We start from the raw sequence: 27,252 nt of genomic DNA on the forward strand, positions 1-27,252 counted from the left end.
ACACCCGAGCAAGGCCAGGGCCGGACAGCCGAGGACCGCGCGCGGGGGTGGGGGGCGAGGCGGGGCGGGGCGGGGGGGGGGGAAGCGGGCGTTGTCATGGTAACGGCGCCCCGCCCCGGCGCCCCGCCCCCCGCGCCCGATCGCCGCGGCGCGCCCGTTCGCCGCGGCCCGGGTAGGCCGACCCCGCTGGCCACTCCCAACATGGCGCCGCGCCCGCCGCGCCCCCCGGGGCGCCGGACCTCCCCATCATGGCGGCGCGGCGGGGCTGTCGCGCTGAGGTCACGGCGGCGCGCCGGGGGGCGGGGCGGGCCGGCGGGGGGAGCGATTTAAAGGGACAATGTCCCCCGAGCGCTGGAGGCGGCGGCGGCGGCTGCGGAGGCCGCGGCACCGGCACCGGGAGCGGCAGCGGCCGTAGCGGCGGGCCGCGGCCGCACCGAGGAGGGGAAGCTCCGCGCCCCGGCGCCCCGCCGGCGGCGCCGCCTCCCCGGTGAGGCCCGGCCGCGGCCCGGGGCGCCCGCGGGCGGGGCGGAGCCGGCGCGGGGCGGGGGGCGGGGGGAGAGGCCTGGGCCGGGCCGGGCCGGGCGGGACCCCCGGGGCGGGGGCGGGGCGGGGGCGGGGCCGCGGGGCGGGGCGCGGCTGGGGGAGGGGCGGGGGTCTCGGGCAGGTGTCCCCCCGCCCCCCCGCGCGTCCTGCGGGGTCTCCCGCCCCGGGGTGCACGGGCGCCGGGCGCATCCCCGGGACCCTGGCCCCTGGAGGGGTGCGCCGGCGCGGTGCGCGGGGAGGGGGCGCCCCGCTCCACGACCCCGGGGCTGGCGGGGGGGCGGAGGGGGGCCGCCGGGGGCGGAAGCCCCCTTCCCCAAGCTGCCAAAGTGCTCCGAAGTTGCGGCGCAGCCTGTGCCCCGCGGGCAGTGCCCACCCCGTGGGGGCCCCGGGCGCTTCCTCCCCGCCTGGGTGGGGGACCTCCCCTCCCCCCACGCCCGACCGCCAGCCCGCGCGCCGGCCCCCCGGGAGCCCCCAGGCCCCCCGAGGGCAGCGCCGGCGAGCAGGCCCGGAGCGCGGCCCCGCCCGGCGGCCTGGGCCGGCCTCCCCGGCTCCCTCGGGAGGGCGCCTCATTCCTGCCCTTCACTCTCCGCGTTACCTTGAAGGTATTTATAGGTGGAGAGCGCGGCCCCCTCCCCTCTCCCGGGGGGGTCCTCGTTTCTGGACCAGGAGCCCCACCGGTCCCTTTTGCCTTGGGACCGAAGCAATCTTGGTGGAGGGTTTGGGGGGTGGGGCGGGGAGGGGGACGGGGGGGGGGAGGTGCGGGAATGGAGGAATCCGAGCTGTGTTGGGGGGGTGCATGGAAGGATGATGTTGGGGAGACGTGGCAAGGGTTAACAGCGGGGTCACCTGAGGCTGTGGGGCCGGGTGTAGGGGTTAATGCTGGGGTGAGGAGCCTCGGGGGGTCGTGGGAAAAGTGAAGAGGTGCAGGTGGGGGCTTTAGGGCAGTGGATGGGATCGGAATGGATGTGGCAGGGATTAGCCGGGAGCGCAGGGCGCAGGCCGCGGGCAGTACAAGTGTAGAATGCCCAGGGAGCCAGGGGGAAGTCGAGGCTGAGTGGAACTGGAAGATGAGATCTGGGAGAAGCTGTGGGATTGATGACAGGAGAGCAAGGGGGTTAGATGAGGGTAAACTGAGGCACGGAGGCTCCGGGTAATGGGTCAGGCGTGCTGTCTGGGGGGGGGGCTGGTTAGGATGGAATGGGGTGTGGATGGGGCCTTTGTTATTATTTGTGCTAGCTCACGTGGACAGGAAGGTAAACTTGGGGTTTACCTGAGCTGCAGGGGTGAGGGCTGGGGTTTGCATTGTGTGTGTGTGCGTGCATGCGTGCATGCAGGGGACCAGGGAATCCGCGTTTGAGATCCCAGCCTGGGTACCATCCCACAGCTTTTTCTCTCAAGGCTGGTGCTCTACCACTTGAGCCACGGCTCCACTTCTGGGCTTTGTTGATGGTTGCCTGGAGATCGGAGTCTCACAGACTTTCCTGCCCAGGCTGGCCTTGAACTAGATCTCAGTCTCCTGCATAGCTGGGATTATAGGCATGAGCCCGGGTGCCCAGCTAGAACTGGTGTTTTGAGACAGGAGAACCTGAGAGTCCCTTTCTCTCCTCCACTAAGCCCTTTCTTCTCTGTCCCTAGACCCACGATGCTCCACTGAGCCAGCCCAGCACTGAGCTGCACCCATGGAGGGCCCCGTTCCTGGCAGCCTGTCTGCCCTAGGTGGTCCTCGAGGCTCAGAGAGACTGCCTGGCCCAGCCCCGAGGGAGGACATCGATGGTGGGGCCGAGGCTGCCGAGGGAGAAGGGGACATCTTCCGGTCGACCCGTTATCTACCCCTCAGCAAGGAAGGTCCCCAGGATGTGCTGGATGGCAGAGGTGGCATCTCTGGTAAGAGTGTGGCCCTGGTGGCTTCAGGCAGGGTTCAGCCTTGTTCCCGAGGAGGCTCCAGGAGCCTGGCGGGGGCAGAGTTGGGGTTCTGGTTTCTGTGTGTGTTGAGAGCCTTCCCTGGGTGCTCTGCTTCATTCCGGTGACCTCACCCAAGGCCCCCAGAGGGGGGCACGGACTCCAACTCAAGGTGCTTCCTCTGAGCTAGCTGCTCACTAGCGGGGTCCAGATGCCCTGTTAGACACCTCCACTCCTCTGTCCTGAGCTCCCCTTTTCCCCAAAAGCACCCCTCTTCCAACAGTCCATCCCTGTGCTCCCAGGGCCTTGTCTAAGTCAGCTTCTGCCCTCTAGTGGCAAGGGGGAGACCGGGCCTGCCTGCTACCCTGTTCTGTCTCAGTTTACCCTGCGCTGCCCACACCTCAAGCGTTGTCATTCAATTCTGAGCACCTACTATGTGCCAGGCTCCATTCTAGATGTTGAGAAAACAGCCCTTAAGTGAGAGATGAAAATGTTTCAGCCCTCCACAGCTGATACCTAAACAAATGCCAGGAAAGTAGGCAGTGACACAGGCTGTGACAGTACCAAAGCAGAGCGCCAGGGGGTCTGGAGCTTCTCCTCCCCGAGAAGCTTGGCATCTGAGTGGTGGGAAGGGCACTGGGAGGAGGGAATGGCGTGTACAAAGATCCTGTGGTAGGTAACCCTGTCCTCCCTCTCCTTGGTCCAAGTGTGACGAGTTTGTAACCCATGGGATAGCCTTTGCTACTAGCACCTTGCGTTAAAGGAGGAAAATGAGTCTGTGTGTGTGTGTGTGTGTGAAATCATCCTAAACCACAGATCAATCAGTAGACAGGGTTGACAGCCATTATTTAGTTACTTACTTTCAGTTATTTTTAATTTTTATTTTTTGTGTCAGTACCGGAGCTTGAATTTAGGGCCTTGAATTCTCCCTTGGCTTTTTCACTCAAGGCTGGTGCTTTACCACTTGAGCCAAAGCACCACTTGTGGCTTTTTGAAGGTTACTTAGAGATAAGAGTCTAAAGGTCTCCTAGATTGTCCTGTCTTGGCCGGCTTTGAACCATGATCCTCAGATTTCAGTGTCTTCATTAGTTCGGATTACAGGTCTGAGTCACTAACGCGTAATCCCTTTTCTGTTTTGAAATTTGATCTGTTACTTATTAGTGTGTGTGTGTGTGTGTGTGTGTGTGTGTGTGTGTGTGTGTGGTGCTGTGTGTGTCTGGGGACTTGAATTCAGAACTTCACACTCCAGTTTTTTCTCTCAACGCTGGTACTCTACCACCTCAGCCACACGTCCATTTCTGCCTTTTTGCTGGTTGATTAGAGATAGGAGTCTCACAGGCTTTTCTGCCCGGGCTGGCTTTGAACTTTGATCCTCGGATCTCAGCCACCTGAGTAGCTAGGATGACAGGCCTAAGTCACTGGTATCAGACTCAAGATTCTTGACTCACTTTATGCCATTTTGCTGGCTGGAAGGCCCCACTGTGTGGGATATGTCCTGGAAGTAGGGTAGGGGTAATAAGCGCTGCTTATGCAAAGGTCCTGTGGTGAGTGCTGGCATTGCAGTAGCAGGCCACAGTGAAAAGGAGCAGTAATGGGACAGCAGTAATGGCAGAGGGCTAACCCAGTGCCCAGGAGAGCAGGTGGGCTATGCAGCTGGCTAGGGAAGGGGGGGCGGGGCTTGGCTCTGGGGAATTGAAAGGATTCCAGGAGCCAGGAGGTAAGGTTCTGCAGGCGTGGGTGCTTCTTCCCCACTAGCTGGACAGCCCAGGTCTGGGGAGAGGAGTGAGGATGGAAAGCCTCTGCTGGGACTCGGCCCTGCACCTGTCTTACAGGCTGGCACAAGGAGGGTCAGCCCAGCTGTTGATGGTTTGCTGAGTGAGTGAGGACTGGGGGTACCGAGGCTGCAGGCCACAAGCAGGCTGGGACCCAGGACACCGTGTCTGTCTGGCCAGGCCTGCTCAGTGAACCCCGCCTTATCCCAGGGTCTCGTGGGCTTTGTGCTGCTGGCCCCCCCCCACAGCCCCAGCTCATAAAGTAGAGTCTTGGGGCTGGGGGGGGACTTTGGCACTATTCCTTGCGGCTTGGTGCACAGTGTCACGCGCGCCTGACCTCACGCGGGGGACAGGGGGAGACAGACATGCTACTTTTTGCTCTCATGAGGCCGGCCCCTGGCTGGAGCTGGAGGCCAGAGAGTGGAGAATGCCAAGCAGAGGCTCGGAGCCTCCACACTGGACACGAAGAAGCAGCTCAGACACCACTCCCGCACCCCCTCTCCTCCCCAGGAAGTCCCACCTCCTTTCCTCCTACCACCATGCTTCAGGCTCCAACATGGCACCCATCACTGCTCCTCATTCCGTCTCCCCATCCATGGAAGGAGAAGCTGGTCACTGCACCAAACCTCGAACTTCCCTCTCTCTGACTCTCAGGCCTTCAGGTCTTTGGTTTGCGGGTTCAAGGCCCCTTGTGGATACAGCTCATCTGCAAGCGGCCTCGGGGAATCCCCGATAGCAGGGGCCAAGGAGCGCCCCTTGGACAGCCTTGTGTGGCACCCCGGGTCTTCTGCCACCCCCATGGTGATGGAGGCCTGGGGGGGGGGGAGCCTCCACCTGCAAAGCCTCCAACATGGGCCCTGTGGCCTCCTTCTGCCAAAGTCACTGTCACTAAAAATAGGAGCCTCGCCAGGAGCTGCGCAGACAAAGAGGCCACTGTGGCTCCAGACTCCCCAACAAGACTGACTGGCCCAGCCCACCGTCATGCATCGGCAAATCTGGGGCGCTTGGAGGCAGGACACCGGGGACCCTCAGACCCACTTCCCTCCCCGGGCCAGGAGCTTCTCCTCTGTCTTCGCCGAGCCTCACCGCTGGGACTCTGTGTCCTGGGAAGACCCGGTTTCAGGGGGCAGCAGGGCGGAGTCATCTTGAGCTAGTCTGGTCTCCCCCTGCCCCCTGCCCTCCCCAGCAGCCCTGTTTCCCTGCCCATCTCCCCCTGCGCCTCCGGTGGGCGACCCTCCACACACTTGGGTCAGGTGAAGGCGGGGGAAGTTGTCGTGGTTATGGGATAGGGAGGCACTGGTGTCTTATGGGCAAAGGTTAGAAACGCTTTAAATGTCTCACTGGGTGATCCTTAGGGAATGAGCCAACCCTCACTGTCAAGGCTGAAAAACAGCAATAACCAAACAAACAAAAGTCTGCTTAGGGCCAGGCTTGATGCCTGCTGCCCATAATCCTCACCGGTTGAGAAGCGCTGATAGGATTAAGGTTAAGAGAGACCCTTAGGTCAAAGAACTAGGCAGGCCTGGTGGCACATGCCTGTAACCTAGGCTGGAGGGTCACAGTTCCCGGCCCGGGCCGGAGCAAAAGTGCAAGTCCAGGATCTATAAAAACAAAAGGGCCACCAGGACTGTGGCTCAAGTGACAGAGCGCCTGTCTAGCAAGCCTGAGACACTGTTCCATCCCGAAGACTACCCGAAAGAAGAAAACAAAATAAAAACAAACAGCTGGGCCGAGCGTGGTGGCTCACACCTGTAATCCTGGCTGAGGAGGCTGAGATCAGAGGATCTTGGTTCAAAGCCAGCCCAGCAGGAAAGTCTGTGAGATTCTTATCTCCAGTTAACCACCAGACAATCACAAGTGGTGCTGTAGGATAGTAACCTTGATCTGAAGAGCTCACGGACAGTGCCCAGGCCTGGAGGTCAAGTCCCACCACTGACAAAACGGAAACAAACAAACAAACAAACAAAACAAATCGTAGTTGCTGTGGGCTCACCCCTGTCATCCTAGCTACAGAGGAAGCTTGAGGCCTGAAGATCAAGGTTCAAAGCCAGCCTGGATAGGAAAGTCCAAGAGACCCTTATCTCCCATGTACCATCTGAAAAAAAAAAAAAAAAAAAAAACAGAAACAGAAAATTGAGCTGTGGTTCAAGTAATAGAACGCTAGCCTTGAGTACAAATTGTCCAAGGACAGTGCCCAGGTCCTGAGTCAAACCCCAGGACTGGCAAAAAAAAAAAAAGGAGGGTGGGAGGGGGGTTAAGTTCAAGTGAAAACTAAAAGAAACACAAAACCAATCCCACAAATAAAAACAAACAACAAAACTTACCTGGGGTTTGCAAATTCCCAGGGTCTCCATTCAGAGCCGTTTTCTCAGGCAGCCACCAGCTGCCCCTTCTTCAGCACCCCTCTCACCCCCTGACTGCCAGGGTTCACATCTCAAATTGGACAGGGTGGAGTGTGTACCAAGAATGAGCCTCAGGCCTCACTCATCCTTTCTGGGCCATCCTCAATTGAGACATGTCCAGCAATTACATCTGTCAGGCCCCTGGCCGGGGCACAAGTTCCCCTTCGCATGTTAACCTTGGCCCAGGCAATTGGCCCACTCCCCGGCTGGCACACTTATCCGTGGCAGGCAAGTGTGGCGGGCAGGGCTGTGTAAGCCAGGACTCCTGTGGTCATTCTAGCCTTGGCTCAGTAGGTGGATAACGGAGAGTTGGCTCTGTCTGTGTTGGGGAGGGGAGGGGGAGTCCATGGGAAGGGATTCTAGTCTAGGATTCAAGCCTAGAGACGGGGCCAGGCTGGACTCATTCCCCCACTGTTCTTCCTCTGGCATTTATCTATGAGACATTTCCATGCCAGGGCACTGGCATTCTGTAAAAACCAACAAAATCCTCACACTCGGTGAGGCTTGGGCATTTGCAGGAGACCCTGGCAAGTAAAGCCATCCAGAAAGACAGCCAGGGAATTTCTAGAAAGAACTGAAACACGTCTGGTGTGGTGGTGGTGGGCTGAGATGAGCGGCCTTGTGAGTTTGAGGTCGGTTAGGAGGCTATGGCAAGACCCTGTCTCAAAAACTGAAAGTGCGTGCGTGGGGGGAGAGGGGGCAAAAGAGTTGCTGAGAGAGAAAAACATGGCTCCCTTGAGTATGTGGTCAGGAACACGAGTTCCAGGCTGGCGGAAGAGGAACTAGAAAGGTCCTGAGGCCAGAAAGAGGTCAGAGTTGTAACCCCAGCTACTCAGGAGGCTGAGATCTGAGGATCTCGCTTCAAACTCAGTCCAGGCAGGAAAGTTTGTGAGACTCCTAGTCTCCAGAGAACCACCAGCACCACCCCCCAAAAAAAAGGGCCAGAAGTGGAGCTGTGGCTCAAAGTAGTAGAGCACTAGCCTTGAGCCGTAAAAACCCAGTGAAAGAAGTCCCGAGTTCAAGCCCCAGTAATGGCGCCGATGCAGAGCAAGAAGAGTTAGGCTTCGAAGGGATACTGAGGCAATGAGGGTGAGGAACAGCAGGAGAGGCTGGAGGAACCATCCACAGACCCCTGGAGGCCAGTTAGCAATCCGGCTTTTATTGTAGGTGAGGTGAAAAGCCAGAAGGGTTTTCATTAGTTAATTAAGTAATTAATTATTACTATTAGTGTTTCTATTACTACCAGGCTATAACTTAAAAAAAAAAAAATCCTGGCCACCAGATAAAAAGAACAGGATTGGAAGGAGCCCCCCCCCAGAGTACCCCAGGAAATCTAAGGGGGTTCCTTCAAAGAACCTCCCCCCATTTTTCAGAACTGAGGAATGCAGAGACCTGTCAGGGAGAGGGGTTGGGAGCCAGCAGGGCCCTTCTGATGTGCCCAGAGGCCCACCCCCCGGAGCTGGGTGTTCAGAGTCCCAGCCACGGGAGCCCAGCCATGGGAGCCCAGCCCCTCAGGGTCTCCCCTCTCTGTTGCAGATGGGCGGCCCCAAGCCCGCCTCCGCGAAGCCCTTCCCCAAGCCGCCTCCGCTACCCGTCGGATCAGCAGTTGGTGAGTGCCACGCTGGCTCTGACCTCAGGGAGGGTAGGGGGACAGCAGGCCCAAGAGATGGCCCCAGGGAGGCAAGACCAGGGCACAGGAGGGAATCAGGAGGCCAGGCAGGCAGAGGAAAGCCCCCGGGTGTGTGCTGGGGTGGGGTGGGATGGAGGTCTGCACATGACACAGTCAACTCTCATTATCAGAGCCAGGAGCCCGGCCCAGGAGCCCCCACCAGCCATGCTCTCTCCCTGAGCCTCAGGTTGCTCCGCTGCAACATGGAAATGACCTGGCCACAGGGCACAAACCATGGGCCTGCCTTGAGGAACCAGGGGGCATGCTAATTTTCATCAAACAGCCTGACGGGTGCTAGCTGGTAGACACCATTTTTTCTTTTTTCAGAGTAGTGACGTTTGAACTCAGGGCTTTGCAGGCCTCTGGAAGCCAGGCCTTCAGCCCTAGTGTGTGCTGGTTACTTTTGAGATAGGGTTCCGGTCCTCTGCTGCACCCCATCTGTCTATTCCAGGCGTCTCGGGCCTTGTCCAGCATTCCCTCCATGGACATAGGGTCTCTTAGACGTCTCTGCCCAGGCTGGCCTCAAATATCGATCCTCCTATCCATGCCAGCCTCCCAAATAGCCAGGATTACCATCAGGCATGAGCCGTAGGCACCCAACCTGTTGTGATCTTCTTTATCAAGGTTAATAAGCTCTCCGAATTAATCTTAACTGCTCTGCTCTGGGCTCTCCGCCAGGGTTTATCCCACTGGGTCTTTGCTACAGCTCTGGGAGGGAGGGAGGATGGTCTCGCTGGAAAGCAAGTGCTCCTTTGTTCTGTGGGTGTCACTGATCACCCATTATGGAACCAAGTTCTTAAAAATGATGGGGTTGTCGTGACCAAGTCAATGAGAAAAAAAACATACCCCTGAATTGGAGATTCGGGGTGTGGGAAGGCACACCTATGATTGAGGAGACGGAGGCAAAAGGATCCACAAGTTCCAGGCCAACCTGAGCTATATGATGAGATCCCATCTCAAAAAAAAACCCTCCAAAAAAACCCCTAAACCAACCAACAACAGAAAAAAAGGGGACCAGACACGTGGCTCATACCTGTAATCCCATCTTTTTCAGTGTCAGCATTTGGGGGAAAACTACAGCCTGAGCAAGAAGTTATCAAGACCCCCACCATCTCAATTAATAAGCCAAATATGGTAGCCAAAATGTGTGAGGTTCAAGGACTGAGGCTAGCCTTGGGCAAAAATGTGAGACTCTGAAAAACTCAAGTTACAAGACTCGAGGACTGCAGGCTTATGCCTGTAATCCTAACTACTCAGGAAGCTGAGATCTGAGGATCTTGGTTCAAAGCCAGCCCAGGCACAAAAGACTGTGAAACTCATCTCCAATTAACCACTAGAAAACAGAAAGTGGCGCTGTGGCTCCAGGGATAGGGTGATACCCTTGAGCTGAAGAGCTCTAGGACAGTGCCCAGGCCCAGAGTTCAAGTCCTATGATTGACAACAAACAAACAAACAAACAGGTTGAGAGTTTGGCCTAGTGGTAGAGTGCTTGCCTAGCATGCAGGAAAACCTGGGTTCGATTCCTCAGTACCACATACATAGAAAAAAGCCAGAAGTGGTGCTGAGGCTCAAGTGGTAGAGCTCTAGCCTTGAGAAAGTCCAAGGACAGTGCTCAGGACCTGAGCTCAAGGTCCAGGACTGGCAAAAACAAACAACCAAAAATCTTTCCTGCCTGAGCTGGATTTAAACCAAGGATTCTCAGATCTCGGCGTCCTGAGCAGCTGGGGTTACAGGTCTGAGCCGCCAGCACCCAGCTGTTGCTGGTGACATGAAACTCCTCAGGTGCTGTCCAGGTTTCTGGTCTTTGGAAATCATCTCCATTTTTACGATTGGAAAACTGAGGCTGGAGACGTTGTTTCGCCTCCGCTGTCCAATCCCACCACGCCACCTCCACGTGGGAAGGTCAGAGTCACCGGGCCCAGGGGCTGAACGGGGACCCCTTAGTCCCCTCCTGACTTTGGCATTCCACAAAGAGGTGTGGGACTCAGGGAGAGAGAGCGCGCCTCTCTTGGACCTTTCCACATTTGGGAGAGAGGTGTCATTGGTGAAGGAGATCTCTCTGGCTTGGGAGGACCAACCGAAATCAGCCTTGATCCAAGCCTTGAGTCCTCCCAGAAGAGAGATGAGAGTTGACTGTGCTCTGGGGCTTGGGCATGCTCCCTTGAGGCAGCCCCAGACCCCCTCCATGGACCCCTCTCCCCCCGCATCCGGCCGTCCCTCCACATTCTCCCATGATGCAGCCGGGCTGGGCACTTGGAACAGGTGCAAGCTGGGAGCTTAGTCTTCTCCACCATCAGCCTCTCTGGTCACCCTGGAGTTGCATCTGTGTGGCCCACCTTGGCCAGCCCCGGAGGGCTCCCTGCCGCCACCCGAGGATGCACAGGCCCCGTGGGCTAACCTGTCCCCATTGGCACTCCCTTACAGCTGCTTGGATGGAGACAGTCTGGACTTCCGGCCGGGCTCCCCACCACCCCACCTCTTCCCTGGGTCAGGACCCTGGGAGCCCTCGTTGGTTCAGGAGGCCAGGGAGGGAGACCTGGCTGAGCAGAGGTTTGAAGACTCGGTCATCGTGAGAACAGTGAACCCCCATGCCCAGCTCCAGGGTTCTAGAAGGTTCTTACATCACCAGGGTGGACTGCAGGTCTGGGAGAAACCCCCTCGGAGTCTCCCCTCATTTGACTGGCTCCAAGATACGGACCCAGGGCCCTGCAGGGACCTGCCACCCCTGGCTTCCTTCCAGAGTGGGATGGTGCCACCGGGAGACCCTCCCAAGGGTGTGGAGGTGGTAGATGCCAGATGCACTCCGGAGGACGTCGAGGGGCCAGCGGGGCCCATGGAGTGGCACCTACCGGCCTCCGCCTCGGAAGCGGCCACCCAGACCTGGACGGTGAACTCTGAGGCATTTGTGGAACGGCTACAGCCTGGGCTGTCCCCTGTGCCCGCAGTGACATATCTGGGCGAGCTGCTGGAGGAGGTGACGGGTGGGGGGGGCAGCCCCGAGGACGAGGAGGAGGAGGAAGAGGAGGAGGAGGAGGAGGAGGAGGAGGAGCCAGCTGTGTTCCCATGCATCGAGTGTAACATCTACTTCAAGCACAAGGATCACCTCTTGGAGCACATGAGCCAGCATCGGCGCGCCCCAGGCCCCGAGCCCCAGGCTGGTGCGGCCCCCCTGGCCTGCGGTGAGTGCGGTTGGCCGTTCACCGACCCCACCGACCTCGAGCTGCACCGCCAGCGGCACCAGGCTTCCAGGGAGAAGATCATCGAGGAGATACAGAAGCTGAAGCGGTGCCCAGCGGACGAGGGACGCCAGGCACGTTGGCAGTGTCCCGCCTGTGTCTTTGGTACCAACTCCTCCAGGGCGTTCATGCAGCACGTCAAGCGGCACGGGCGGCATGGGCGCCAGCCACTGCCTGGCCCACAGCTCGAGGAGGCATCTGGGGGTCAGAGCAGGCCTGGCAGCCCCATCCCCGAGGCCAGCTCCCTCCTGTACCCCCACTATGGCACCCCCTCCGACCTCAGTGCCTGCGTCTCCTGTGGCTTCCTGGCACCCAGCGAGAGCCTGCTCAGGGAGCACATGCGCCTGGCACATGGCTGTCCCCAGTGGGAGGCCTTCCTGGACGACCTGGCCAGCCAGCCAGGCACTAGCCAGGCCGCGTACGCCCGCTCCCCTGACTCAGCCACCGTGGACTATTTTGGCAAAGCTGAGCCACTCTTGGCTCCCATGTGGCAGGAAAACCCTACTGGATATGACCCTGGTCTGGCCTTGGGCACAGACGGCCAGCAGCTGGACATCACGAGGGACTTCCCGTTGTCAAAGCCGGTGCTTCACCACTCCAGCCCGAGGCCTCTTGGAAGGCTGGGCTTTCCCATGCCCATGGCGTCTACCCCTTATTCCATACAGCTCAGTGGAAACAAACGCCCGAGGTACCCTTGGAGCGAGGAGGAGGAGGAGGAGGAGCAAGAAGAGGAGGAAGAAGAGGAGGAAGAAGAGGAAGACGTAGCATTGACTTCTGAAATGGGTTTTGCCCCTGAAAATGGGGTCTTTGCACCCCCAGCCTCTCCCAGCCACATCCCTGAGCCAGCTTTACGTCTGAAGCGAACTTTCCAAGAGGTCCTGAGGACAGCCGAGGCCTCTCAGGCCCAGAGGGAGCAGCTGCGAGGAATGGTGCCGCTGGTCCTGGTGGCTGAGCTCAGGCCTCAGGTCATGGCCGCTGCCGCCAGGGTGGCCTCTGGGCTGCAGCCAGAGGAGCTCGAGCTGGGTTTGGAGCGCAGCCACCCCCTAGATTTCCTGCTTCTGGATACCCCTCTTGGGGGCCCACTGGGGCTGGACAGGCTTCTTGGGGGGGACCCTCTTGGGGGGCTGAAACCGGAAGATCGCAAGTGTCCCTACTGTCCGGATCGCTTCCACAATGGCATCGGGCTGGCTAATCACGTCCGGGGCCACCTGAACCGCGTGGGTGTCAGCTACAACGTGCGCCATTTCATCTCCGCCGAGGAGGTGAAAGCCATCGAGCGGAGGTTTTCCTTCCAGAAGAAGAAGAAAAAAGGTAGGGTGGCTTCACCTCCAACACACACACACACACACACACACACACACACACACACACACACACACACACACTCACATGGCACCTCCCAAACCCACCTCTCTCTGTCGGCCTGGGAGCCACAGGCCCTGCTGCTGAGTTCTAAATCCACCCACCCGTCTCTCATTCCTGCTCAGCATCGTGCTCGGGGAGCCTGGGGTTCCTTCCTCCTGAGGGGCCTGGTACACAGGCAATGGCGGGTGGCGATGGCAGTGGCTGGAGTGGAGAAGGGGGAAACGCGGAGGGAAGCTCTGGGCAGGGCCACCAGCCCAAGGCGGAGAATTCCACGGACTTCCTTTCTGCAAGGAATATTTGTTCAGGGTGGGCAGTGGGGGTGGAAACAGCTCTGGTTGTCCAGGGATTCCAGGCCCCTGCTGGATGGGACAGGATCCTGGGTGGGTTTGAAACCTTGAGGCCACTGTGGCCATACTGCAGATTTCCCAGGAGCAGGTCCCAGGGCTTCTCATGTCAGCAGCCCGCCTGGGGAGGTGTTGACAGGGCAAAAAGGGCAGACTGGCAGGAAACCTGTGACCAGTGTGTGTGTGTGTGTGGGGGGGAGCCCAGAAGTTCCCCAATTCACCCTCAGGGAAGGTTCCCAGAGCTGCGAGCCATAGGCTTCATGCATGTTATTTATTTATTTTGGGTGTGTACTTGGGTTTGAACTTACAGCGTGGAGCTTGCTGTTCCCTGGAAGCCCTCTACCATTTGAGCCATGGCCCTAGAAACCCCTTTAGAGTTTCTTCTTTGTCTTTTTCTTTAGTTGCCTGTGAATTAGGGTCTTCCATCTACTTGGTCCGGCTTGGACCGTGCACCGCCAGGTTAGATTTACGTCCTTGTGGCTGCGATGGCAGGCATATGTCACTATGCCTAGCTTTATTGGTTAAGATGGGGATCTCATGCCATGCTCCACCCAGATTGGCTTTGTAATAATGGGGTCCTGCCATGTCTTACCGCCCAAGTAGCAGGGGTTCTAAGCATGAGATACTGCACCTGGTCTGTTGGTTCATTTCTTAATGCAGCCTCTATTTAACTTACAGTCCTGGGGCAGGCAGTGATGGGCACACCAAAAAAAGAAAAAAAAAGAAAACAGACATGGCAGAAATCTCCCAGCTGGAGCTGGCCTGGGAAGGGGACCTGGGAGGCCTGGATTCTCAGGGTGTGTGGAGAGCAGGGGGCTGTGAGCTCAGAGCCCTGGGTGTGGCATGAGCTGCCCAGAGTAGGGAAACAAGGCAATCTAGTGTGATGGGTGGAAGGTGGAGGCATTGGAGCTGCAAGGAGGCCGCCCAACCTCCTCCCCTCCCCCCCCCCCCGGGTCTGCCCATCCCCCTCAAACTGTTTTCTGTTCCTTTCTCGGCAGTGGCCAACTTTGACCCAGGTACTTTCAGCCTGATGCGCTGTGACTTCTGCGGGGCTGGCTTCGACACGCGGGCAGGTCTCTCCAGCCACGCCCGCGCCCACCTGCGTGACTTCGGCATCACCAACTGGGAGCTCACGGTGTCCCCCATCAACATCCTCCAGGAGTTGCTGGCCACCTCGGCTGCCGAGCTGCCCCCCAGCCCCTTGGGCCGGGAGCACGCAGGGCCACCTGGCGGCTTCTTGACCCCCCGCCGGCCTCGTTTACCTCTCACCTTGCCTTTCCCTCCTATTTGGGCCGATGACCCTGGGCCAGCCTACGGAGATGGTAAGCAGGGGCAAGAGGAGGCAGGCTGGGCGGAGCCTGACCCTCCCTGGGGGGCTGCAGGGGGGGGCAGAGGGCTCTTCCTGCAGTTGAACCCCACAAAGGTGTGTTGAGCACTTGTTGCCACATGCTGTGCTGCATGTTACAGTCACAAACTCATCACGATCCTCATGGTGACTCTAAGAAGGCAGGTGTTGTCACCCCCCCCCCCATGGTTTACAGGTGGGAAAACTGAGGCACGTAGAGCTTAATTAATATGCCCCAGGTTACACAGCCAGCAGGAGGCAGTCGGACTCTTGATTTCCTTCTTCTTCAAGAATCTTCTGCATTGAGTAGAGAGCTGTGGTAGAAAGTGTCTGGGGTGGTGGGAATGCTCTCGGCGCCTGTGTTGGGGGGGGGAGGGGGTCAGGCAGCCCACCGAGCACTTGAAATGTGGCTAATACTGAGCAGTTGGCCAGTTCTACTGCATGGTATGGGTCTAGAATTTCAGCATGAAAAATGCCTCTCCATCCTGTCCACTAGAGCATGGCACAAGGTTTCAACCTGTGTCCTATCAGATGTGCCTAGAAACAATGCCCGTGTGCATGGTTCGGGGTTGAGTTTGGCTTGGTGGTGCTGGGGGCAAAACACAAGGCCTGGTGCGTGTCAGGCAAGCACTCTGTCCCAGCATTGTCACATATCCATTTCAGAGCTAGGGAAGCTGTGGCTTATTCCCCTGCATCCTAGCCACAGAGGCAGGGCTGGACTTCTCAGTGCCTTGTTTGGTGGTATTGCCAGTGGAAGATGGTTCTGGAAATCCAGAGCCAGTATATTTGGTTCAGTATCCAGGTGGGGTACTGTGGAGTCAGTGCAGAAGCCAAACTATCAGTCCTGCAAAGACTGATTTGGGCTGGGCACACTGGCTCACGCCTGTAATCCTAGCTACTGAGGAAGCTGAGATCTGAGGATTGAAATTCAAAGCCCCAGGGCACTAAATTCCCTGAGACTTATCTCCAATTAACAACCAGAAAACCAGAAGTGGCGCTGAGGTGTTAGCCATGAGCTGAAGAGCTCAGGGACAACACCCAGGCCCAGGGGTAGGGTGGTAGCTTCAGGCAGCACCCAGGCCCAGAGTTCAAGCCCCACCATGATCCACAATAATCAAAATGATTTGACAGGAGTTGTTAACAGACAGTGAACTGGCTGGGTCTGGGGTGGCTCACACCTGTAATCCCAGCTACTTGGGAGGCTGAGGTCTGGGATAGCAGTTCCAAAACAGCCCAGGGAAGGAAAATTCAAGGAGACTCATCTCCAATGAATCCCCCAAAAAGTAGAAGTGAGGCTGTGGCTCAAGTGGTAGAGTGCCAGTTTTAAGCAAAAAAAAAAAAAAAAAAAGCTAAGAGACAGTCATCAGGCTTGAGTTCAAGCCTCATGATCAGACACACATGCATGCACACACACACACACACACACACACACACACATTTCCATGGACTGGGAGGAAACAGAGGCACAGGCAGCCTGTCTGTGGTCTGTGGAGGTCACAGGATGAGGCTTGGCTGCTGGGATCCTGCTTGGTGGATCCTGGGTGGAGCTGGCTCTGAAGGACAGTTCCTGGGCTTCAGCTATGCCTGCTTCCTTCAGACACGTCCCTGCCACAAACTGTAGATGCCAGGCTCACATTCTGGCCGCGTGGGCCAGAGGCACTCCAGGATGGGAGCGTGTGCCCAACAGACAGACTGCCATCTGGCCAAACGCGTTCCCTGTGAGAGCTTGATGTGTGGGTCCCTAGTGAATGAATGGGGGTGTGAGGGGTTTGGCTGGGCCTGGCCGCATCCAGAGGGAGAAGGGGTGCCACGGACACCAGCGTGTGTGTGGCGGGGGATCAGGAGTCAGGAAAGCTCCTGGAAACCGTGGGGAGGCCTGGGCAGAGCCCAAGGCAGTTCCTTTGGAAGCGGGCCCCTGGCGGGGGCGGGGCCTGCGCCTGCGCGGACGGGGCGGAGCCCGAGCCGGGAGAGGGCGTGGCGAGTCGGGATGGCCCCGCCCACCTGTCAAGGGCTGGAAGGGGGTGGCACGTGGTGCTCCGAGTGTAGGTGGGCAAAGGAGGGTGGCAGGACTCGAGGGCGATCCCCGTGGCCACGGCCGAGGCGGTTGAAGGTCGGGTGTCTTCCGGGTCGGTGCTGGAAACTGGCGTGAGGATCCCCAAGCTTGGGGCCAGGTGCGTCGAGCGGGAAGGGGCGCGGGGTCAGAGGCGGATGCGTGGCTGGAGGACTCCCGTCCTCGCCGAGGGGGGGGAGTTCGGCCCCAGGCGCTCGGCGCTCGGCCGGCCGCCCTGGGCGCGCCTCGGCGGGGGGGCGGGGCGGAGCGCGCTCGGGGGCCGCGGCGCTCGGCGCTCGGCCGCTCACGCCTGGGGCGGCCGCCCCGCGTGCGCCGGAGCCAAGATGGCCGCCTCCACCGCCCAGTGCCGAGTGACAAAAGCGGAGAGCAAGGCGGCGGCGGCGGGGCCGCGCGCGGGGGGCGTCCGGGAGCGCGCGCCCGCGGGGGCGCCCCCGCCCGGACCCCCGAGTCCGGGCCCCGCGGCCCTCGCCGCGCCGCCGCCGCCACCGCCGCCGCCCCCGCCGCCGCCGCCGCCGCCGCCGCCGCCGCCGCCGCGGGACGGGCCCAAGGCCGAGCCGGGGCCGGGGCCCGGGCCTGCGCCCCCGCCCGGTAAGCGCCGCCGCGGGGAGGGGAGGGCGGGGCGGGGAGGGCGGCCGCGCCCGCCGCCGCAGCCCCCGGGCCTCGGCGTCCCGGCCCCGGGCCTGCGGGCCTGCTCCTCCTCCTCCTCCTCCGCCGCCGCCGCCGCCGCCGCCGCCCCCCCGCCCCCCCGGAGCCCGCGGCCCTGACACACGCCCCGGTCACGGGGGGCAGCCGCCCCCCGCCGCCCCCGTCTGACAGATGCGCCCGCTCCACCTGCAGACTTGGTCGGGGCCCCGGGGTCCGCCGCCCCCCGGCCCCACCCGAGGCCTGGGACCCCGCGCCCTCGGCCTGAGCCCAGCCCCTGGGTGCCTCCCGCCTGCACTCCTGGGCCCCCAGGCGCCGCTCCCCCCGCAGGCTCCCCCCGAGCTTCCCACAGACTCGCGCAGTCCCCTCCTCTCCACGCAGCCCGCTGCGGCCCAGAGTTCCGGCTCCCACCTTACCCCACGTAGGGTCCAGCCGCCCTACCCCACCCCTATTGTCCCCGAAGTGCCAGCTGTCTCGCCCGGTGACAGTCTCTCCCAGTCCATCCTCCAGTCTGTCCTTCTGCCTGGAGCGACCCCTGGAAATGGGAGGGAGCCTCAGCTCACACCTGCTCCGTGTCTGGGTGAGGGCTGGGGCTGCCTCCTGTCCTCAGCCCTTGTCTGGTACTGGTGCTGGGGGATGTGGGGTGCAGCCTTAGCTCCCATGGGCGGCCCACTTGTCAGAGCAGGGGCAGACACAGAAGAGGAGGAAGGAGTGCCATCCTGTCGGTCCCTTTAGGATGACAGCCTGGCCAGGGCTGAGCCTGTCTCCTCCCCCACAGGCCTGGGTCCTGAGGAAAGCACAATGGTGGCTATGGACTCGGGGTCCTCCCCCCTCCCCAAGAAGAGCCTGACTGTCCCTGGGGCCCTGGAGCAGGTGGCCAATCGGCTGGGCAGCAAAGTGGCCGCAGAGGTTCCTCAGGGCAGCAAGCAGGAGCTGTCGGACCTCAAGGGTGAGTGAGTGGCCCAGGTGACAAGGCAAGGGTGCCGGCCAGGCTGGTGGTTCTCACGGGGAGCTCTGAGGCCTGAGAGTTACAAGGGCACCCAGGTTGGCAGCGGCTTCCTCTCTGGCACCCAAAGGCACCAAACAGACACCCAGCTATCTTCGAGCTCCAGCAGCCTGGGCCCTGCAGGCTGCCAAAGGTGCCCTCTCAAGCCGGGGAAGCACATCCATCCACAGCCCACGTCCAGGGCGTCTGCCGGCGCTGGCCTGTCAGCTGCAGGAGCTTCATCTGTTGACGATAGGATTGTGTGGACTAGTGTCAGGAGTTGTGCTAGTTCCAGGGATGGGAGAGGAGCGAGTGGACCTGGCCCTCACCCTCAGGGAACCAGGCTCCTACAGGAGCATGGCTTCCAGGGGGCCTCTTGCCCAGTGTCTTGAGTTGAGCCACCAAGAGTGGCTAGGAGTAAGCTCGGTGTGAAGTTTGTGTCTGGCGAGGCAGCATTGATGTGAGCCTGGAAGGTGTCCCTGCTGGCCCGATTACAGAAAGGCTGTGCCTCCTGCTGTGTGCTTTCGGGTTCAACTCGTGTCCTCTCTGAGCCTCAGTTTCCTTGTTTGCAAACCCTGCCTCCTTTAGAATCATTGTGAGGATCGAGTGGGGTTGACTGCAGCAAAAACACGTACACGGAGCCCAGGTGAGGGGAGGAGACGTGGGCCCGCTGTGCCCTGAGGCCTCACAGCCCGCTCTCCTGGCCTCCCGTCTCACCCTCCAGCCCAGAGCCTGACCACCTGCGAGGTCTGCGGCGCCTGCTTTGAGACCCGCAAGGGTCTGTCCAGCCACGCACGGTCCCACCTGCGGCAGCTGGGGGTGGCGGAGTCCGAGAGCAGTGGCGCCCCCATCGATCTCCTCTATGAGCTGGTGAAGCAGAAGGGCCTGCCGGACGCTGCCCTGGGGCTGCCCCATGGCCTGGCCAAGAAAAACAACTCACCGAAGGATCTGATCTCAGGGGCCTCTCGGTCCGGCCTGCTTGCCTTGGCCAAGCCCCTGGATGCTCCAGCCGTCAACAAAGCCATCAAGTCACCTCCGGGATTCTCAGCCAAGGGCCTAGCCCATCCACCCACTTCTCCGCTTCTCAAGAAGGCACCACTGGCCCTGCCGGGCTCCATTGCCCCCAAGAATCCTGAGGACAGGAGTCCCCAGCTGTCCCTGAGCCCCCAGCCGCTCTCCCCAAAGGCCCAGTGGTCCCAGTCTGAGGACGAGGGGCCCCTGAACCTCAGTGAGTGTGGGTCCTGGGAGCAGGGGGAGGTGCTAGCACTGGGTGGGGGTGTGGGGGACCTGGGTGTCAGGCCTGGGTGGGGACAGTAAACAGCAGCTCTGGTGTCCTACATTGTCCAGGCCAGAGTGTTTGCTCTGGCTTCTGCTGGGCTCCCTGTGTGTGCCTGTCTGTCTCTCACCTTGAGGCTCTTTCCCAGGAAGCTTGGCTTCTGCTCTCAGCCTACCACAGTCCTCCCTGCCGCTTTCAGGCAGCTCCTGTCCTCTTGGCCAAGGGTGGGGTAGCGTGAGTGCCAGGACCCTATGGTCCTGGCTTCCCCAGGGAATTCTGGCATCTTGGCTGTCCAGGTAGACAAGCCAAGCCGTCTTCATGTCTTCCTCGCTGTCCTGTCTAGGGGTCTCTCTCTGTGTGTGCCTAGGGCTGGAGGACCTCGGCCCTGAGCTGCCAGTGGAAGCAATCTTCCACACAGGGAACAGGGTCTGTGAGCGAGTCCCTGAGTGACAAGGCTTTCCCATAAGCCTGCAGGCAGCAGCGTCTGGTGGTGTCTGCAGTCTGGTCCTGGGCCCAGTCAGTGCCTCTTGTTCATTCAGAGCTGCTTTTGCTGAGTACACCGTAGTTTCTGGAGCAGGGACTGCAGCCGCTGTCGCTGAGCTGTACCGCAAGGTGCTCGGCAGCACGGTGGGAGCCCTGCTGTAGACCCACCATCTGCCTCTGGGACCCCCAGAGCAGGGCTCCTATAGCAGGGCCCTGGGAGCACCGGAATCTGCCCTGAGAATTCTGTCATTACCTTTCCACCTTACATCCTTAAGTTGTCAGCGCTCAGCTCAGTGCCAAAGGACCAGTCAGGGAAAACAGGCCGTCTTGCACCCCCAGACCTCTCAGAATCAATCTTCATCGTGACTGCTGGACCCCAAACTACCTGGGCAGCAGAGACTTATGCCAGGCCTCCTGCTTCCATCCCCCAGGGCCAGCCACGGTGGCGGCCGTGAACGCCCCCTGTGTTTTGTCTCCGCAGCTTTAGATAGTGACGGGGGCAGAGAGCTGGACTGCCAGCTGTGCGGTGCCTGGTTTGAGACCCGCAAGGGCCTGTCCAGCCACGCCCGTGCCCACCTGCGCCACCTGGGCGTCAGCGACCCGGATGCCAAGGGATCCCCCATAGACGTGCTGTACGGGCTCATCAGGAGGGACGGCATCCAGATCCGCCTCCCACCCGGGGGCGGAGCCCCGGCCCTCTCCCTGCTCCCCCCCCCACCGCCGGCCAAGAAGGCCAAGCTGAAGGCCGCTGGTATGGCCAGCCCCTGGGGGAAGCAGGACCTCTCAGCCACCGGCATTTTCTGGGCCTCTGATGTGGAGCCATCTCCTCTCAACCTCTGTAGGTCCTCGCTTCAGCTGCCTCCTCCTCCCTGTGGGCCCTGGAGCCCCTCCCGTGGGGGGGGTCCTGGCCCCCTCCCTACTCCCTCCCTCTTGGGGCAGGGAGTAGACAGGGGCCCTTGGCAGTGGGCCAGCTCTGCCCAGATCTTGTTGTCAGTGGGCTGTTCTGCCCTCTCTCTTGGCCTTGATCTTTCTCACCATGACTTCCCCGAGAATAAAGGCCAAGAGGAGGGGCCTGACTTTTGGTGGAGAAGGTGTCACCTCTGCCCACATCTGGAAGGCACCGGGCACCTAGATTGCCGCCTCCTGTCCCGCCCCATCCTTGTCGGGACCTGCGGAGACGTGGAGGCTTGTTTCTGTCCTCTTTACTCTCTGTAGCGTGCCCTGCTCCTTCCTGCCCAGTGCCTGTCCCCCGCCCCACCCCTCTTCCCTCCCCTTTACCTGCCGTCCATCACCACCATAGCCTGTGGGCGCTCTGCGGCCCACACCTAGCTGACCAGAACCTCCTGCAGGTGTCTAGGCTGACACCACCTTTGGTTCTAACTGCCCTTTCTCCTCTGCCGCAGCCTCCGGGCCCGAGCCAGCACGAGACATCCGCTGCGAGTTCTGCGGCGAGTTCTTCGAGAACCGCAAAGGCCTGTCCAGCCACGCGCGCTCCCACCTGCGGCAGATGGGCATCACCGAGTGGTATGTCAACGGCTCGCCCATCGACACGCTGCGGGAGATCCTGAAGAGACGGACCCAGTGCCGGCCGGGCGGGCACCCCCCACCACCAGGGCCCAGCCCCAAAGCCCTGGCCAAGGTAGTAGGCGGCGGAGGTCCTGGAAGCTCGCTGGAAGCTCGCAGCCCCTCCGACCTTCACATCTCACCCCTGGCAAAGAAGCTGCCGCCGCCGGGAAGCCCCCTGGGCCACTCGCCAACTTCTTCTCCTCCCACGGCCCGGAAGATGTTCCCAGGCCTGGCAGCAGCCTCCCTGCACAAAAAGCTGAAGCCGGAACAGATGCGGGTGGAGATCAAGCGGGAGATGATGCCGGGGACCCTTCATGGGGAGCCACACCCATCTGAGGGTCCCTGGGGGGTGCCACGGGAAGACATGACACCCTTGAACCTGTGTAAGTGTGACCTTGTGGCTGGCGGGCAGGGAGAATGGCTCCGTGGGGTTCCTTGTCACCTCAGGGTTGGACAGGAGGGTGCATGGGGACAGAGACACAGGCTAGCTCTGCACCCTGCGCATCCTGCTGCAGACTTCACTGCAGAGCTACCGCCTCTCCTGTTACTCATTCAGATCTGTGCTGTCTTCACGGGTAGTGCAGGCTACCAGCTAGATTCCCGTGGAGAAGGACAGTAATGATCAGTGCTGTGTCTGCTGTGGACAGGAGTGGGGGTGGGCTATGAAAATACTGTGTCTGAAGCCCTCTTTTTATTTGTTTTTTTTTTTGGCCAGGCCTGGTACTTGAACTCAGGGCCTGATCACTGTCTCTGGGCTTTCTCAAGGCTAGAGCTCTATCACTTGAGAGCCACAGTACCACTTCCAGCTTTTTCTATGTATGTGGTACTGAAGAATCGAACCCTGATCTTTGCGCATGCTAGGCAAACACTCTACCACCCAGCCAAACTCCCAGCCTTGAAGCCCTGATTTTTTTTTTTTTTGGTGGGTCATGGGGCTTGCACTCAGCCTGGGCGCTATCCCTTAGCTCAAGGCTACCACCCGACCCTTGAGCCAAGCCCCATTTCCAGTTTTCTAGGGGTGAGCTGGAGATCAGAGTCTCAGGTCCTTTTGTGTCCAAACTGGCTTTGAACTGGATCCTCAGAACTCAGCCTCCTGAGTAGCCAGGAAGGATTACCGGCGTGATTCACCGCCCTGGCTCCTGGTTCTTGTGTTTGGCTTTCAGAGCCCAGGAGTGTGGAAGTGACTGGGCAGGTTCCTCACTGGTCTGGTGGAGGTGAACAGAACCCAGTTGTGGTGGGCGGAGCTCTGCCGATCTGTGGGCGGAGCCCCTGGGCTGTGTTTTCCCAGGATAGCCAGATGAAGCACTTAGTACAGGACTTGGTTACCAAGGTCTCCCCACACAGTGCTTGTCAGCCTGTCACTGTCACTTGCCTTCTCAGTCTCACTGTGGTATTGTCCATTCTGCTGTGGTTGATGAGGGGTCTGCTGCTCTGTGGAGAGGGTGAGGATGACCCAGCTCCATGCCACGTGCCCATGTGCTATGCTGCCTTCCCACCCCCCCCAGTTCTGGGCTTGAACTCAGGGCCTGAGCATTGTCCTTGGGTTTTCTCAAGGCTAGAGCTCTACTGTTGAGCCACAGCACCACTTCTGGCTTTTTTTTTCCTATGTATGTGGTACTGAAGAATCAAACCTGGGTCTTCATACAAGCTTGGCAAGCATTCAACCACTAGGCCAAACTCCAGGCGTGTTCTTAGACTTTTTCAAGGCTAGCGCTCTACCACTTGAGCCACAGCATCACTTTTCCCCCCACCTCCCGCCCCACGTATGTGGTACCAAGGAATTGAACCCTGGTCTTTGAGCATGCTAGGCAAACCCTCTACCACTAGGCCAAACTCCTCGTCCCTACGTGCTTTTTGTTTTATGTTCTCCCAGTGGGGTAGGAGCGTCTTCTTCCCTGTGGTGTGGAGGAAGAGGCTGGGGCTCAGAGACGGGAAGTAGCCTGCCCGGTATCTTAGGGGACAAGCCAGGAGCGCAGTGAGGCTGCTTGTGCCGGGGCCTACAGACCTGCATGAGTCTGTAGGTTGCTGGCCTGCACTTAATCGGGTTGGGTGGGGTGTGTGGACGGGGTCAGGCAGGCCACGGGCACTGGCAGGCTTGAGCTGCAGCTTCGGCATCTCCTCCTGCAGCATCCCGGGCAGAGCCGGTGCGGGACATTCGCTGCGAGTTCTGCGGCGAGTTCTTTGAGAACCGCAAGGGCCTGTCCAGCCACGCACGCTCCCACCTGCGGCAGATGGGCGTCACCGAGTGGTCGGTCAACGGCTCGCCCATCGACACGCTGCGGGAGATCCTGAAGAAGAAATCCAAGCTGTGCCTCATCAAGAAGGAGCCCCCAGCTGGAGACCTGGCTCCTGCCTTGGCTGAGGATGGGCCCCTGTCGGCACCGGGGCCCCTGCATTGCCCACTGCCGCTGTCACCCCTGGCAGGCCGGCCTGGCAAGCCGGGAGCCGGGCCAGCGCAGATTCCAAGGGAGCTCAGCCTGACCCCCATCACTGGGGCCAAGCCCTCAGCCACAGGCTTCCTGGGCACCGTGGCTGCCAAGCGCCCCCTGCAGGAGGATCGCCTCCTCCCAGCCGAGGTCAAGGCCAAGACCTACATCCAGACTGAACTGTCCTTCAAGGCGAAGACCCTCCATGAGAAGGCTTCCCACTCCTGTAAGCAGTGGGCCGTTGGGTCTGGGGGGCAGCGGCGAGACACCTTGAGTGCCCCTACTGACCCCAAGCAGGGCCCTGTGCGGGGGCCCTGGGAAGGGTGTTGGCCCCTGTCCTGCTCAGGCCCCCTGGGGGGGGCTCCCTCCCGTCCTCCCCCTCCCCCCCATCCTGCTCAGGCCCCCTGGGTGTACCTGCTCCCTGGGGGATGTGGCTTAGCAGCACCCCCTCTGCCTGCAGCCACCGAGGCCTGCTGTGAGCTGTGTGGCCTCTACTTTGAAAATCGCAAAGCCCTGGCCAGCCACGCACGGGCACACTTGCGGCAGTTTGGTGTGACAGAGTGGTGTGTCAACGGCTCGCCCATCGAGACGCTGAGCGAGTGGATCAGGCACCGGCCCCAGAAGGCCGGCGCTTACCGCAGCTACATCCAGGGTGGCCGCCCCTTCACCAAGAAGTTCCGCAGCGCCGGCCACGGCCGGGACAGCGAGAAGCGGCCATCCCTGGGGCTGGCCCCAGGGGGCCTGTCCTTCGTGGGCCGCAGTGCTGGTGGAGAGCCGGGCCTTGAAGCTGGCCGCGCAGCCGACAGTGGGGAGCGGCCCCTGGCTGCCAGCCCGCCGGGCACAGTGAAATCGGAGGACCACCAGCGACAGAATATCAACAGTGAGTGGCAGGGGAGGGGAGGGTGGTGGGCAAGTGTTGGGCTGGTGCTTGTCCCCCTATCTGTCTAGGCAAGGTCACCAGCTGCCCAGGCCCTCCTGCTCATCTCCCACCTCTCTCCCTGCGTTAGAATTTGAGCGTCGACAAGCTCGCCCCCCTGATGCCTCTGCAGCCCGAGGGGCTGAGGATGCCAGCGACCTGCGGCAGAAGCTGGAAGAGGCCCGGCAACCCCCACCCCGGGTCCGGCCTGTCCCCTCCCTGGTGCCTCGGCCCCCCCAGACGTCACTGGTCAAGTTTGTGGGCAACATTTACACCCTCAAGTGCAGGTACGCTGCCCCTGGGAGTCCTGGCCACAGGACGGGAGGGGTCCGTCCTCAGGTGGCAGCCAGCCTCCAGTTCAGATTCTAGCTCTGACACTTAGTGTGGGAAGGGCCACCTGTGAAATGCCCTCCAGCAGGAGCCTCACCCCTCAGGTCTCACTCCCCACCCGTAAGACGGCTTCCCTGCCTGCTAGGTTTGAGCGTGCACCGAGTTTTATGAAGCACTGAGAAGCACACGCAGTGCATGTGAGGTCTTGCACTCGTCATTATGAGTGCGTAAAGCACGTCTTAGTTCTCACCAAAGTATGCACGTACACTCAACACCGGAACTTCTCCACATGAGATGACTCAGTCCGGACTCTTGTAGTCGAATCTGAAGTAGGATTCAAACCTGAGAAGCTCTAGGCTTCTGTATGATGAGGCCTTGCTTGGTGCTGCAAGGTGGGACCGGGGCTGAGGTGAGGCGGAGCAGGTCAGTTGGGTGGCTGAATGTCCTAGCCTCTGTTTTAGTAGATGGCTTCTACTCGGCCCCTTTCATCCCTGGGGAGCTGGCCACCACCCTGTGACGGGGAGAGTTGGCTGACCCTGGGGAGACCACTCCTCCCTCAGCTCCTGGGCTTGCTTGGTCTGCACCGCCTGGTAGCACTTGGGCCTAGGAGTGTAGACAAGGCTAGGCTACTGCCTCAGCATGCGGCATTGGCCACTCCTCGTCTCTGCATGCAGGTTCTGCGAGGTGGAGTTCCAGGGCCCCCTCTCCATCCAGGAAGAGTGGGTGCGGCACTTACAGCGGCACATCTTGGAGATGAATTTCTCCAAAGCAGACCCCCTGCCTGAGGAGCCCCCGGCCCCACAGGCACAGACAGCAGCAGCAGAGGCACCCTAACACAAGCATTCCAGATATCCCCTCTGTCTGCTTTTGCCTGTCCTCCTCTGTGTCTCCTTTCCTTTCTTCCCCCTTTCTTTTCCGTTTCCAAAGGAGCAAGCCAAAACCTCAAACCGGTGCCCCTCAGGGGCCGGGCACACTACAGCCGGGGTGCTGGGAGCCAGCGAGCCGCCCTTCCCCACACCCCAGGACTCTGGGCCACAGGGTGTCTTCCTTCAGCCCATGCCTGCCTGGTTGGGCCTGAGAAGGTAGCTAGGTCCCTGGGGGGCAGGGACTCTGCTCCCAGGAACGGCCGGGGCGCCCACGTCTACCAGCCAGGCCGGGCCAGAGCTGCACCCCCGGCCATTCGCAAAGACCCCAAAGACCCCTGTTGTGTTTCCCTCTGGCAATCATGACGACCCTGTGACACGTCCCCCTGCTATCATGTGCACGGGCCCCCTCGGGAGACCCGGGATCTGCCCCAGCCCCCCAGGTCCGAATTGAGCGCCCACCTCCTGCCACGGTGCTTGCTCAGGGGACACACTCCCTCCGCGGGCCCCCACTGAGCCCACGATGCCACGGAAGTCCTTGTGGGCTGCCCCCAAAGGGTCCTTCCTGCTGGGAGGACTCAGAGCTGACAGCTGCCTCCTGCCACGTCAAGGCCCGCTGAGCCTCAGGGGCTCTCTCTCGGGCTGGGAGGGCAGGGTGTGAGGGGTGGGACGGCCCCGCCCCTGCCCCCCGCTCTCCCCTCTTTTCACTGTTGCTTTCTATGTATAGCTCTCTAGACCTCTCACTTTTTTAAAAATGCGTTTTGTGTAGAGAATAAGGAACGTGGATCTTTTTATTTTGCAGTCCTGGGCCAGCTAGATACTGGGAGCTGATTGACCTTTTAACTTTTTCCAGTGGCCACCTTTTGGTTATTGATGTACCTAGAAGTATGTAAATTAGATTAAATTTCTCTTCTGGAAACACCCTGGGGCAGACGGCCAGTGTGTGTTTTTCTGTTAAATGGACAGGCCAGCATTGGCCCGCAGCCGGGGCTGGGATCTGGGCCTCCGCCACCGCCACCGCCTGAGGCTCTGGGCTTCCCTGCTGGCCGCCAAGTCCACCAGCCGCTGCTGGGGGTGAGCCCGTGTTCCCAGCTGTGGGTCCTCCGGGCGGAGGCTGGT

General features: G+C 60.4%; 1 protein-coding gene across 12 annotated transcripts; it reads left to right on the forward strand.

The window, feature by feature from the left end:
* The first annotated feature begins 328 nt into the window (after positions 1 to 328).
* Wiz (WIZ zinc finger) lies at positions 329 to 27,059 on the forward strand. 12 transcript variants are annotated; one of them, XM_090335547.1, is made up of 13 exons: positions 329 to 487; positions 2,179 to 2,427; positions 8,153 to 8,225; positions 10,710 to 12,832; positions 14,229 to 14,552; positions 18,067 to 18,237; positions 18,998 to 19,501; positions 20,514 to 20,870; positions 21,436 to 21,981; positions 23,726 to 24,250; positions 24,485 to 24,904; positions 25,032 to 25,227; positions 25,945 to 27,059. In XM_090335547.1, the coding sequence occupies exons 2-13, from the start codon at positions 2,223 to 2,225 to the stop codon at positions 26,102 to 26,104; spliced, it is 5,604 nt and encodes a 1,867-aa protein (XP_090191673.1). In that variant the 5' UTR covers positions 329 to 487; positions 2,179 to 2,222; the 3' UTR covers positions 26,105 to 27,059. The 12 variants fall into 12 exon arrangements, with proteins under 12 accessions (XP_090191673.1, XP_090191701.1, XP_090191692.1 ...); XM_090335556.1 differs by lacking the exon at positions 329 to 487 and adding an exon at positions 1,054 to 1,145; XM_090335575.1 differs by lacking the exon at positions 20,514 to 20,870.
* The last annotated feature ends 193 nt before the right edge of the window (positions 27,060 to 27,252 follow it).

The sequence above is a fragment of the Megascapheus bottae genome, chromosome 1 (assembly GCF_031878675.1).
Source record: "Megascapheus bottae isolate mThoBot1 chromosome 1, mThoBot2.hap1, whole genome shotgun sequence".
Classification (NCBI taxonomy): Eukaryota; Metazoa; Chordata; class Mammalia; order Rodentia; family Geomyidae; genus Megascapheus; species Megascapheus bottae.